Source organism: Magnolia sinica, chromosome 10 (assembly GCF_029962835.1).
Source record: "Magnolia sinica isolate HGM2019 chromosome 10, MsV1, whole genome shotgun sequence".
In the NCBI taxonomy this organism is placed as follows: domain Eukaryota; kingdom Viridiplantae; phylum Streptophyta; class Magnoliopsida; order Magnoliales; family Magnoliaceae; genus Magnolia; species Magnolia sinica.
In genome coordinates, this window is record NC_080582.1 from 86,957,504 (window position 1) to 86,972,010 (window position 14,507).

Consider the following 14,507-nt stretch of genomic DNA (forward strand, 5'->3'; position numbering starts at 1 on the left):
AGCTAAAATGTAGGCCTTGGGACAAAAAATCAGGCCCATTTCTGATTTGGGTTGGCCACATTTAAGTGAACAGTTTGGAGGGTGAGCATTACTATTCTCTGGCCTGCCTGATTTTTGGGCCATAACAGTTATAATGGGGTGACACACTTAGTGATTGGGATGGATTTTTACTTAACCATAACAGTGGGCCATGTTTGAGAATTTTTTAAAGTATGCATGGGTCCATGTCGGACAACTTCTGCATGAAAATGATATAAATTTCACTTTGTGAATTGGGTGGGCCCCACCCTGATGTTTATCTAAAATATAGACCATCAGTCATCTATTATGTTACATCATTTTCCTCACCACATGTGACCACCCACTATACAAGTGGACCAGCCTGATTTTGCACTGGCCCCCACGTGATGAGGGTCCTGTTTCAACACGCGTGCCACATGGGCACATGGGCTGCAAATCACCTCACCAATCTCTCCTTGGCCAGATTGGACTAGCACATCCCAAATTTTATTTCATATCATAAAAGAATACATGGATCATGAAACTTCCCTGCATTTCAAGTCTACTCAAAACTATAAGAGAAAAATCATGACCTTTGATCAGATAACACAAGCAGAGTCCCCAGCTTCACATATCAATACAGCTGTGTCTGAATTCAGCTGGCCGGCCAGCTTGGGTTGAACCTTACTGTACTCGTCCCTGACGAATGAAGCTGCTTCCTCTGCACGATCGGGATGGACAAATGCAATGCAGCAGCCCCTGAATCCCGCCCCACTGAACCGGGCCCCAAAAACACCCGGAGTCCTCAAGAGGATCTTGTAGAGTTGTATCAGTGGCTCGCAGCCTGTCATATGAGGAAACATGCAGTAAAATATCATTCGGGAGATTCCTTTTTCATTTGGCAATTGAAGTTTGGTTGATTTTATATATATATATATATATATATATATATATATATATATATATATATATATATATATATATATATATATAGAGCCAAAAACATTTCACCAAACAAAAGAGATTTTGGGATTTTGAACTTTCTGCTATAACTTCAATCATGAATCTAGACAACATGACAATCTAAACATGCACTAGTGTGTTCCCTATAAGCAACATGCTGCACCGGAAACCAGGTGTCCCCTGCCGGTCCTACAAATAGTCATTTAGGAAAAGCAACAATGATCTTGACAAAAAGGCCAAAGATTAGATGCATGGTTTTTAGAGTCGGCAACTTAGATCGACTCATTCAGTCTCAAGTTGAGTTATGACTCACCTGAGCCAGGGTGTGTATCGGTCTGACTTCCCCAAGTCGGGGGTGGCTCAGGGAGGCAACTTGTGGTATCGAACCAGATCAGCTAGCACTGAATCTGAGTTGACTTGGAGGATAAGTATGGGACTCGTCTGAGTCTTGGAACCATGATTGGATGTCTAGGATCTTCCAGTCTGGAGACACTCCGGTCTTCGGTCATCCACATTGAGTTTCGTAGGTTCAACAGCCTGGATTAATGAATCATGAATCCTGTTTCGGTGAATTGGGACACATGCATCATGAACCTATAATTTCTCTAACTAAAATGGCCATAGTTTCACAAACCATTTACCACTTACATCATGTGTTGATTTACGTCAATATGATTTCCTGTTGTTTCCGTTACCCGTAATTACAGAAAATTATATTCTAATATGCAAAATTACACTGAATCACTCCAATTTTTCAAAGACTAGATATTTATTATTATTGGTTATAATTGTGGGATCAATGGCCATGAGGCCTTGTTGATCCTTACCTTTTGTGCTGGAGATCCAGGTAATCCCCACTATGGTTTGCTAAGTGGGTCATATGTCTTTTCTACATCCCTGAAGTTTCATTGAAAAAATTGTCCAATTTCCCAATGTTTTCCAAAAATAGTGATATATTATGCAATACATCTGATATTTTCTATGCTATACCTAATATGTTTCCATATCCCAAGGGTGTGATGCATACATTGATATCGATACTGAAATGTTGGTTGGGATAAGGCTTAGATGATGATGATGAAGTGGGTTCCTTGGATGAACATGCACATTAATTGGAATATCAGTGGTCAACTCACAGAGAATGGAACGTACCACATTCATAGTTTTGTACAGAACTAAGTCCCGAAGCTGAAATCAACCTTCCAAAATCTTCCAATTTACCAGAAGCCCAAGCTTTAAGTCCTGCAAGATTTTCAAGTACCAATCCATAAAGTCAGGCAGATTAGTAGTTTTTAACTAGAAGGCTCTGAAAAGTAAAAGTTATAACATTCTTCGACGTTTTCATGTAAATTCTTGAAGGTCACACAGAATCAATAAAATTTGTGGCAATCTTCATTAGAAAGAGAGCACACAGTACATGCGTACAGGATCCAGGTGACCCACTAGGTGGGGGCAACAGCACCATGAATATGCCTTGGCCCAACAGTCAAGGTCAGCTCATCGAGCGGGCAATGTATGACCATTGATATGGACCGTTGATCATCTTTTTTTCTTTTTTCTTTTTTAAAATGTTACCATCCATTTTTTTTCACACGTGCCGCCCACCAGATGAGTGAACTAGCTTGATTTTGGCCAGGGTATGTTCACAATGACCCTGCCCTGATGAATTGGCCAGATCTCTCACACATATGCCATGTTGCCACATGCCACATATGGCCTCATCAATGTCCCTCCTGTAAAATCAGTAATACCTTCCGTAACCCGCATGTTTTCTGAGAAGTAGTGCTCTGCTCTTCTAGCGAGATTTGGTTCTAACTTGTCCTACGACATGAAAAGAAAAAATAATCACATTCATGAAGAAACCGAATCTCTTCATGCTGGTGGCTGATAAAATAGCAAACAAGAACTACTAGAACTAAGATGTGACAAGATCAACGTGCACATACTTTAATAGTGAAAAATACATAATAGTTGAAGGAGATATAAAAGATGAGCGGAGTTCTGTCCTACTGCCTAGAGCAGAACTAAAATCAAGACGCTGAGTTCCCTATTCATTCTGAACAGGAACTTTTGGTACTTAATTTGTAGATGTGGTGATGGGGACATCACGCGCACTCATGCCGCCCCCCCTACGCACGTACGTACGTAGGAGGACCCCACCATCGATTTGGCTCGATGACGACGTCCAGGGAGGGCCTCCTAGCTAGAAGTTAAGTTTTGGTTCAGAAAAGTGGCCTGATAGTCAAGAAAAGCCCACCATGGGATCTCATGATCGTGGCCCACTCGTCGGATTGGTTTTATATTTTAGGTTTTGCTTATTGTTATTATTTAGAACATCGTGAACGCTTTAGATTTTCTTGTTTGGTTTTTATTTTAGTTTACTTCATCGCCAAGTAATAGGTGTCGCACATGGTGCGAGTTTTTGAGTATAGGGTTCTCCCTATAAATAGGCATCCCTTGTAGTTCTTTTCATTCATTGAAGTTAATAAAAAATTCTTGTTTTATTTTTCTGCTCTCTTCGTGAGTTGTGGAAGAATTCAAAAGTGGGTGCGAAGCCCTCCCTTTTCGAAGGGCTAACTACCGTGGTGCGAAGCCACATCGATCCCAATTCACCCCCATCTTCCATCATCTTTTTTTTTTCCATCTTCCCCTACCATCCGTACTTCGAATTTGTCCTTTTGTTGCATCAGATTTCTTCATTACAGCAGGTTTCCAGATTTCGGCCCGCAGACGAGCTAAAACTTCGGCAGAGCACCACGCACAAACCGTACATCGGATCGAGCTGAGATTTAGGAGTTTTGGAGTCCATCCCTGGCCGACCAGGGCCAAGGTGGTCTTTTTCTAAATAGTGGGCCCCACACACGTGCTGCCGGGATCACACGCATGTTCGTCTGGGCCATTGTTGCTGTCCACATGCGGGATCATCTTTTGGCTCAGGTTTTTATCCTCTTTTATCCTCTCATAGCCAATTTTCATGAATCCTAACCCTAGATTACATGATTCCTAATTGATTTGCCCCTTTTTATCACCTTAGGGTTCCTTGAATTGAAATTAAGGAATCCCTTGGATTAGGGACTGATTTTTATGCACGAGTAGTTGATTTTATTTCCCTTTGACATCATTTGGTATATAATTTTTATTGGTCTAGTCCTAGCCTGTGTCGGCTTGGACCCGCATAGATTCCCCTTTTTAATTGTATGTTTGGATTTTCATGTGGGACGTGGAATTTATGTGATTGTTTCTGAATTGGTAGGATCTAAGCCTGAAATCTTGCATATCATATTTAATTTTCCATGTCCTGCATCAAATTTGGTATCAAAGCCTAGGGTTCTTGTAGGGGAATTCATTACATGTTTAGGGTTTGGTTGTTTATGTCCATTACGCATCAATTCTCATCATATATGGCTGTTTAGAGGTCCATAAACCCTGAAATAAGCTGCTGAAATTTTATGTTATCCCCTTATTTGAATTATTTTAGAAATTAACTTAGTTTTCTATTTCTAGGTTTAGAAACTTTCCTTTTCTGTTTTTTTATAAACTAATTTTTTAGAAACTTTCTTAATCTGTTTTTAGAAACTAATTTCCTTTCCTTTTTCTTTTTTAGAAACTAATTTACTTTCCTTTTTCTTTTTTAGAAACTAACTTACTTTCTATTTTTAGCAACTTTCCTTTTTTCTTTTTCTTTAGAAACTAGGTTGTTTTTTTTAGAAACTTTTCTAATTTGTTTTTTTTAAGAAGCTTTCCTAATTTGTTTCTTTAGAAACTTTCCTTTTTCGTTTTTTAGAAACTAGGTCGATTCTTTTTATATATATAAAAAAAAAATCTCTTATATTTTGACAACTATATTGCTGAATTTTGGTTGGCACCCTACACTAAACATGGAACAATTGCAAGAGTCACTAAACAAGTTGTCCCAGAAGTTGGAGTTTATGATTAAGCGCTTGGAAATGGACCAATGCTTTGAGCAGCTTGATGAACGCATTGCCCGACTAAAGACCATTGCCAGGACAAACCCCACCATTGGGGTAGATGTCCAATCTCAGGCAGGTGGCCTGAAGGATAGACCAATGAATGGAGTTGGCCAAGGAATCAGTTATGGGCGTGCACCCGTGTACCCACCCCATGAGGGACATCAAGACCACTATTTTGAGGGGTACAACATGTGCAGCCTTGTGACTGGAGAGAGTGCACCAGATGTTAGTGTAGAGTTACCCACTGAGGTCATTCCGGTAGTGGATGAGTTTCGTGATGTTTGTCCTGATGATCTACCGGATGAGTCCCCTAGGAGGGATATAGAGCACACCAGAATATGGGACACCGTAATACCTACACCGAGTTTACGTTGAATAATTTTGTCGATAGGTCAACAGGTCTAAGTCCTCGTGAAGTCGTTACTGATTATAAACCTAGGAAATTTATTGATCTTGTCCCTATGTCACTGTCCCATAGGCCGTCAGAGTCTGCAGAGTCTTTTGCGTATCACATTCATTCATGACATCAAGAAATCAGGCAGAAGATCATGAATAATAATGAACATTGCACATTTTCTACAGACCATTATAAATGTTTCAAAGGATTCAAGATTGGGGACTCTGTGATGGTCTGCATCAGGCCCGAGCGGTATCCTTCGAGGGCCGTTCGTAAGTTACATGCGTGTAGCGTTGGACCTGCCAAAATTATAAAACGAAATGGTCTCAACGTGTATGGGGTAGATCTTTCACCTTCCATGGGAATTAGTTTCACATCCGATGTGGAGGATTTAGTTACTTTTCAGGGGACCACTGATACTTTGTCCGGCCCTTCGCCCGCCTATCCTGATTCCCTATATTTATCCCTTGAACCATGGCCCCTTCCCAACTCATTTTTCCAGCCTCTACCTCCCATATCTACTTTTCCTAACCTTTCTTCCCAGCCTCTACCTCCCATACCTACCCTTCCCGACCCATTTTCCCAGCCTCTACGTCCCATACCTACCCGTCCCGACCCATTTTCCCAGCCTCTACCTCCCATATCTACCCTTCCCAACCCATTTTTTCAGCCTCTACGTCCCATACCTACCCGTCCTGACCCATGTTCCCAGCCTCTACCTCCCATACCTACCCGTCCCGACCCATCTTTCCAGCCTCTACCTCCCATACCTATCCTTCCCGACTCATTTTCCCAGCCTCTATCTCCCATACCTAACCTTCACACACCCAAAAAGGAAATAGAGGATATCCTGGACCATCAGATAATTTCAATGTCGGACGGTGGGTTTCAGAAGTACGTGGTTAAATGGAAGTCACACCCAGCTTCAGACAGCACGTGGCTCACTGAGGAGGAGTTTCAGAGACTTGATCCTGACATCCTGGAGTGGTTTATGAGTTTTATTTCGCCAGTGGCGAAATCTTTGCAGCCGGGGAGAATTGATGGGGACATCACGCGCACTCACGCTGCCCCCCCTAGCACGTACGTACGTAGGAGGACTCCACCATCGATCTGGCTCGATGACGACATCCAGGGAGGGCCTCCTAGCTAGAAGTCAAGTTTTGGTTCAGAAAAGTGGCCTGATAGTCAAGAAAAGCCCACCATGGGATCTCATGATCGTGGCCCACTTGTCGGATTGGTTTTATATTTTAGGTTTTGCTTATTGTTATTATTTAGAACATCGTGAACGCTTTAGATTTCCTTGTTTGGTTTTTATTTTAGTTTACTTCATCGCCAAGTAATAGGTGTCGCACATAGTGCGAGTTTTTGGGTATAGGGTTCTCCCTATAAATAGGCACCCCTTGTAGTTCTTTTTATTCATTGAAGTTAATAAAAAATTCCTGCTTTATTTTTCTGCTCTCTTCGTGAGTTGTGAAAGAATTCAAAAGTGGGTGTGAAGCCCTCCCTTTTCGAAGGGCTAATTACCGTGGTGCGAAGCCACATCGATCCTAATTCACCACCATCTTCCATCATCCTTTTTTTCCATCTTCCCCCACCATCTGTACTTCGAATTTGTCCTTTTGTTACATCAGATTTCTTCATTACAGAAGGTTTTCAGATTTCGGCCCACAGGCGACCTGAAACTTCGGCGGAGCACCACGCACAAACCGTACATCGGATCGAGCTGAGATTTGGGAATTTTGGAGTCCATCCCTGGTCGACCAGGGCCAAGGTGACATTTTTCTGAATAGTGGGCCCCACACACGTGCGGCCGGGATCACACGCACGTCCGTCAGGGCCATTTTGTTGTCCACACGTGGGATCATCTTTTGGCTCAGGTTTTTATCCTCTTTTATCCCCTCATAGCCGTTTTTCATGAATCATAACCCTAGATTACATGATCCCTAATTGATTTGCCACTTTTTATCAACTTAGGGTTCCTTGAATTGAAATTAGGGAATCCATTGGATTAGGGACTGATTTTTATGCATGAGTAATTGATTTTATTTCCCTTTGACATCGATTGGTTTATAATTTTTATTGGTCCAGTCCTAGCCTGTGTCGGCTTGGACCCGCATAGATTCCCATTTTTAATTGAATGTTTGGATTTTCATGTGGGAGGTGGAATTTGTATGATTGTTTCTGAATTGAATGTTTGGATCAAAGCCTGAAATATTGCATATCATATTTAATTTTCCATGTCCTGCATCAAATTTGGTATCAAAGCGAGAGTTCTCGTGTTCGAAACTCCTCACTGGGGGTGATTAATGCAGGGGCATTTTCACACTGGGCTCGAGTGGGGTCGCTTGTAGGATGCAGGGTCACACTCGGGGTGGGTGCAGCCCACGGAGGAGGTCTCGTGTTCGAGACTCCTTACTAGGGGTGATTAATGCGCATTTCACACCAGGCTCGAGTGGGGTAGCCCGTAGGATGCGGGGACACACTCGGGGTGGGCGGCCAATGTGATTTGGGGCCCACGAAGAAGGTTTGGCCGAGGTCCTAACCCATGCGATGTGGGGCCTGGGCTATGAGATAAAGGGATTAATTCGCCATACTCTAATAGTTCGAGCTTTTAGAGCAAGTGGTTAATTGTCCTGCATCATGTGGGGCCCATGAATGGTCTCCAAGACATTGATCCCAGAATATCCTCTCAATTGGTCAACTCTAACCTTCTCCATGTTGGCATGTAAACACATGGTGAAAAACTTAAAAATAAATGCACGAACAGACCACGTTCAATGGAAGAAAGATCAGAGATTCGATGGCTAGGATCTTCCAATTTGAGAGATTTTAAGGGAATGGTCCATCCATGACGGGGGCTGTCAGATCAATGGCTTGCATAGACCAACCATGAGCGTCACATCTACAAATTAAGTTATGAACAGGAAAATTCCCTGTTTGGAACGAACAGAGAACTCGGCCTCTAAAATCCAACACAAAATGGTTATTAGCCTACTATACAAATATGGGGTAGGTGTATGCCTACTATGAGTATACATGTCTATGTTTTAATGTAACAAAACAAACCACTGTATTTTCTTGGAGTGATATTGGATGCAAGCAACATGTCAATGTGAAGTCAACACACATTGGAAAGAAAAGCATTAATGCAGGCATGGATGTAAACAGGAATCGGAACATCATTGCAGTATCACTGTTTCTTCAGAAATCAATGCTTGCATAAGGATGCTTGTCTTGTAAGTAGATGAACAATCACAATTTTACCGTATTTCATGTTTTACGAGTAAAACTGAAATTTATTGTGGGTATGAATATAACAAGCTTTGATAAGCCCACTCATGTATACATGTCAGCTAATGCACATGCCACCGGATATGCCAGCGCATGGCAGAGAGGTGAAATATCCAAGCCAGGCATTAGGTGGATCCAACAGTGTACATGTTATTCGCAATGATAATGGTGGTTCATTCGGTGGGTAAGCCATGATGTTAAAAAGGAGGTTGGCGGGTTAGAAAACTTCAGCTCATTTTTTCACAAATGTACATTTGTTCAGTTAATTGTGGCCCACGTCACTAGTGGACCAACCTGATTCTTGGGGACAGTGAATCAAAGTGACACCCACTTGGATATTTCACCTGTCTGCCATGCTGGGATATGTGGTGGCGTGTGCATTAGCTGACCTCTACACACGTGTGGGCTTAACAAAGCTCTGGATATTTCCACAGATTTTCTTCTTCTTTTTTAATGAGAAATGAATACCTTGTGAGCTTCGTACACATCTAGTTCAACTGCCACAATGAGAGAAGAAAGGAATCAGTCCCCACAATGATAAAAGAAAGTATATGTAGTCCAATTGATAAAGAAAATGGACCAAAGTGTAACCGTTGCAAAGAAGAGGGTCGCATCTTTCATTCCCAGAGACCCTGCAAACATCGAATATCAAGTCAGAAAAATGAATAAAATGAAGAAAAATAATTTAGTTAAGAAAAAAGCACTAAAGAAAAATTATTTTCACAAAAGACTATTTTTTTTAAAAATAAATTATGATGAATGCAACATTCATTCAAGAAAAATAAAGGATGTTCCTTCCTCCTAACTTTCTAGTTCGGAGGTCTGATCTTATGAAGCATACACATGCCAAAGTAAACATTGAAAAAAAATAAAATCAGACCACCACTTATATACGCAACACTAATGAGTAATCCCAAACTGACTTTTGGTTGAGATATTGGTGGGCAATTTCATTTTGAAGCAACTCCACATTTGGACAGCGGGAAAAGCGAAACCCAGATGAGTGATTTTTTTCCCCTGCTCTTTTTCCCGAAAATAATATTTCATTCGTTCCAGATACTACTTGAAACAAGATATTATTTAGGTTGTAACCATCCTCTCTGCACCCCAGTACCCAAGGTACTTCTGATCATACCTTAAGTGAAGCGAGTTGTTTACAATTTGGACACAATATATATGGCTTTTGCTACATATCCACCTTCATGAGACATTAGCAAGGTCTCCAGAGTCTAGACCTTTTTAATGACACGTGAGACACCCAATTGTCAATTTGAACAGTTCACTCTTTCATATAACTAGGGACAAGCCATGGTGCAACAATTACACCTATCAGATGATCCTAAGCATCTGATTAATAGAATGGAAAATGGACCATCAAGATTGAGGGGATAAAATAGGTCCAATCATCATCTTGAATCATCTACCCAGTAGATCCCAGCTCATTGCTTATGATTCCAAAGTAGCACTTTGGTTTGTTGATTATAACCATGTGATCTATCATCTATGGCTCATAAAAAACTGATGGTTGTAACAAATTGGCCTCATTCATAGGGTTAGGATCATCCAATTGGCATGATTTTTGCACCATGGTTGCTCCCAACAGCACCATTGAATGAACAGTTCTGATTGATGATTTTCCACATGTCAGTCAATAGCAACTGACTGACATATTTATAGTCTTGCACTGTGCATTGCTATCTTAATATGATAGTGTAAAAAGAAAAACTTACTGTAAAAGAACTCTAGCTGCTGCTTGGCACTCGGAAACCCGGCAATTATATCCAGGATTGCTTGCCAAAGCATGCTTTAAGCCCGAAAATGCCAACAATATCTTGTATGCTTCCTGTCCCTTAGATTCTTGGTCTCCAAGCAACTTCGGCAGGTGTATAAGCATGTACTCCTTGGTCTACACAAGCTAAACCAAAATTAGAATAAATACTAGAGTTATCCCAAAAAAAAGTCAGAGAGATTCTAATAAAAACGATAGTTCATGCTCGATTGATACTGAAGAACTTTATGAGAGGAGTTTCACAGACAACATTTTTTTTTCATTGGTATTGGATATATGAGAAGATCAGTACTAAGAGAAAATGGTTACTCGTAGCTATAGTTGAACAGTGTTTTTTTTAATAATTAGAACTTTTCCAAGGACCTAGCAATTTAAGAAAGCATGGTTTTCTACTCCTTATCAGCAGGCGTGTGGTTTTGGGCAATGGAAGGCTTAAAAACAGAAATCTTGTAGCAGAACGCAAATGAGATAATGCATCATGATCATCAAATATCATAGCCATGCCATTCATCAAGATACACTACCTAATGTTTTGATTATAAAATAAGCAATGTTTTGCTAAATGATTATATAATAAAGGAGCTTTGCTCAGCCCACACGTGTGTGCAATACAGCTCATGCACCCGCCACACATGCCAGAATGGCATGCTAGGTCTGAAATCCAATCCATCCATCAAAACGGTACCACTAAATTGATATCCTAGTCCAAGAATCACATTGATCCACTGGTCAGGTGGGCCACAGTTTCTTTTTTCTTTTTGTCTTCTTCTTCTTTTTCTTTTTTTTTGGGGGTGGGTGCGCAAAAAGAGTAGTCCAATGTTGTATATATGTCTTCAATGTATCCACATGGAAACTCATGTCGAAAGTGTGTGCAAATTATCATTCCTCTAATAAGAACTTGACATCTACATCATAACCAATTCTTGAAAGAACTAAGATATTCTTAATTTAATGGTCCAAATTGCACCATCTGTACAATAAAAAGAGAAAAATCACACATTACCTTGCAGTTCATGCAGGTGAGGCAACCATAGCTTGAAAGTAAGATTGCCGACTGATCTAGAATGCCATTTCGAAGACCTAAATATTCATTTTCAATTATGCTGCACCCCAAAAAAACTGTTAGGATTCTTACTGACATTAGATAAACTTGGGCTGCCAAGTAGACATGCGAATAATAACTACAGTCAGTCCCATTGGAGATAATGGCATGTGATGCGGACTGTACTTACCGATCCAATTCAACGTTTTCTGTAGTGGAAATCGTTAAGCTATTTGCACTCTCCAAAGCCAACAGGTAAGCAACTCCAACCTATCAGTCAGAAGCTATAAGCAATTACTACAAAAGGACGTGAAGATGTTCATCATTATTCCAGCTTATTCAGAAGGATTATAAGAAGATGGAAGACAATCAAATCGGTTTTCTTTTTCAAGAAGACTTTATTTCTTCCCTTTTTCTTTTCTTTTTTTTTTTTGTTTTGTTTTGTTTTTTTTTTTTTTTTTAAATAAATAAATAAATCAGGAAATAAGAGATTTTCACTAATAAAAGGAGAGCCCAAAGCGGCCCCCCCGCGCGCGCGCGCGCGCACAGAAAGAAGAAGAAGAAGCTGATCACCATTTGAAAAAGGACAAAAAATACCCATCCCTTCCGCCCAAGAACAAACAAGGTGTTTGACTCTCTTGATAACCTCAGGAATAGATATGCAAGTTCTGTTAAACATGCAGTTGTTATGTTCCTTCCAAATCCCTCCAGAAAACCACAGCCAAGCACAGCTCCCAAAATAGTTTACACTTCTTATGAGGATGCCGAATACTCCATTGTAACAAACAAAGGCTGGATGGTACCAGGCATTGTCCATGCCATGTTGAAATGCACTAGGAATAGGTTCATACCTCATGCGTAAACTGACAATGAATGAGGAAATGGTTGATGGATTTGATATCCCGAATGCATAGATAGCAACCATTAACAATGATCGTATGATAGTGGCACAACTTGTCCACCAAGAGAATATGATCCTAACAGGCCAACCTGGCAAATACGATTGTTCTTGGGGGAACATCAATTAAATTCACTGTAGAATATTGAAGTCAGCCTAGGTGATAAACAATATGGTTGAGAAATATCCCAAGTTCCCAACATGAAGATTGAGAAAATTAGACTTAACTGTTGGAAATGTGCTTCAAATATACAATATAGGCCATAAATGTATCTTGTGTTCTTATTAATAGGTCAAACATGTATTGTTAAAATATACATGTATCTTTAATAAAGAAGCATACGTGTATCCTCCATAAGGCACATACATGTATTCACCATCAGAGATGAATGGATATACGCACCACATTAATACCATCCACGCGTATGACATGATTGTTCAATGCATTTGACCTTTCACCAGAAGTCACTTAAAAGGTTAACAATACACCAAACATTGACCCATTTGAGACAGAAAATCTTCTCTTCTTGTTCTTTCATTTTGAGTTCCTCCTGTTTCTTAAGTTTAAAGACAATAGTCTATCTTCCCAGTAGTACAAACTAGTAATAGACATCATTTTGCTACTGAGACCAGAGACAGACTCTGTAAGGGTTTGGGCTCAGTTGAATCCCGGAGACTCTATGCAAGAGCTCTACTGCACTTTTGGAGATGCGTAAACCATCTTCAAGAAGCGGCATTGTTGTGCACCTCTAAGCCGAAATTCTTTAAGTGGGTTACTCCATCACAAAAACTAACACTCTCAATATTCATGATGGATGGGCTTTGGATTTGGAGAAGGACAAGTTTATTTTGTGCTAATCACACATAACAGTGTTGCAAATAAAAGTATATTGTAAAGGAATAATACAGATATAGGCTCAAGGATACATATGCCATCCACAAGCCCTTTGGTATGCAGCTGGAGCTTATGGTTAGGCGATCAAAACCATTATTCTGATGGGACACAGCATGGATGAAAATGTGCAGGATCATCTGATCATCCAATGGAAGACTATGGGTGGTACCATTGCTAGTCGAGCAAAGATGAGCACATCTAATCCAAATCAGGCCCATCCAAGGGTCCAAATTACAGATCATACAACTGTCATTTGGACCACCCAACAGCCTAGATAGAAGATCTGGACCACTTCAAGGGTCCAAAGTGACCTGATTGATGAGGTTTAACCCCACAGTTGGTATGTAGAGAAGTTTAATGAAATCTTAACTCTTTGTTTTTTATGCAATCAAATGGCCACATGTGCCGATTGATCAAGATTTGAAGAAAAGGCCCGCATCCCACACGTGCACGCTCTACACGTGTGTACAAGAAAAGGACCACCTTCCCTTTTAGCCATCCTTACTTTCCATTTTTTTCAAATCTCTAAATTAGGAAATCTGCTCTTTCTTTCATATCTTTATTTTTAGGTAGGGAATAATTTTAAATATTTTCTTATCTAAGTATCTTCTTATTTTAGGCATTTTCTTAATTATAGAATGCTTTGTTACTTAGGTGCTTTCCTATTTCATTGATTTTTAAATTTCATATCTTTTATTACAGATTGTAAGATTGATTATATAAATAGGATCTATGTCCTGTGGAATAAGACAAGCTGATTAATATTCTCTTTATGAAATTTCTTATTCTCTATGGTAGCTGTTGAAGGGGGGGAAAAGTGATCTCTAGTTCAAGACTAGAGGACTATTGAGCTTGCTCACAGTCTTGCATTTGTGATCTCTAGCATTTGGCTAGAGGATTGTTAGGTCTTTTCCCACAATCCTTTTATTTTGTTATTGATTTATTTGCTCTCTTTCAGGTTTGCATCAGTTTTTGTTTTCCTTGTGTAAGTACTTTCTTTTGTTCCAAGTTGAGTAGGATTGCACCTATAAAATGGTCTGGAGAGATGTAAGCAACAGAAAATTCTCTACAATTCTTTCAATATTATTCTAAATGGGGTTTGTAGCCTATAGGACATTCATATGAGACAATGAATGAATGCTTGATTATTTGAATGATTTGCCTTATTTTCTTGTAGTTTCTTGCAATGGGATTCTAGCCAAGGAGAGATAATCTTCTAAACTGCAATGCCTCTAGATCTGTTTGGTGTGACTCCATAGGA

At 40.1% G+C, this 14,507-nt stretch overlaps 1 protein-coding gene across 1 annotated transcript in view; it reads right to left on the minus strand.

The window, feature by feature from the left end:
* Nucleotides 1-485: 485 nt before the first annotated feature.
* LOC131217479 (galacturonokinase) overlaps nucleotides 486-14,507 on the minus strand; it is a 32,618-nt gene continuing 18,596 nt past the window's right edge. The window contains exons 7-14 of the mRNA XM_058212419.1: nucleotides 11,644-11,723; nucleotides 11,415-11,514; nucleotides 10,353-10,528; nucleotides 9,214-9,254; nucleotides 9,091-9,119; nucleotides 2,715-2,784; nucleotides 2,116-2,205; nucleotides 486-844 (exon numbers count right to left, since the gene is read on the minus strand). Of these exons, the coding sequence (XP_058068402.1) occupies nucleotides 600-844; nucleotides 2,116-2,205; nucleotides 2,715-2,784; nucleotides 9,091-9,119; nucleotides 9,214-9,254; nucleotides 10,353-10,528; nucleotides 11,415-11,514; nucleotides 11,644-11,723 (831 nt within the window). The 3' untranslated portion in view covers nucleotides 486-599. The remainder of the gene's footprint in view (nucleotides 845-2,115; nucleotides 2,206-2,714; nucleotides 2,785-9,090; nucleotides 9,120-9,213; nucleotides 9,255-10,352; nucleotides 10,529-11,414; nucleotides 11,515-11,643; nucleotides 11,724-14,507) is intronic.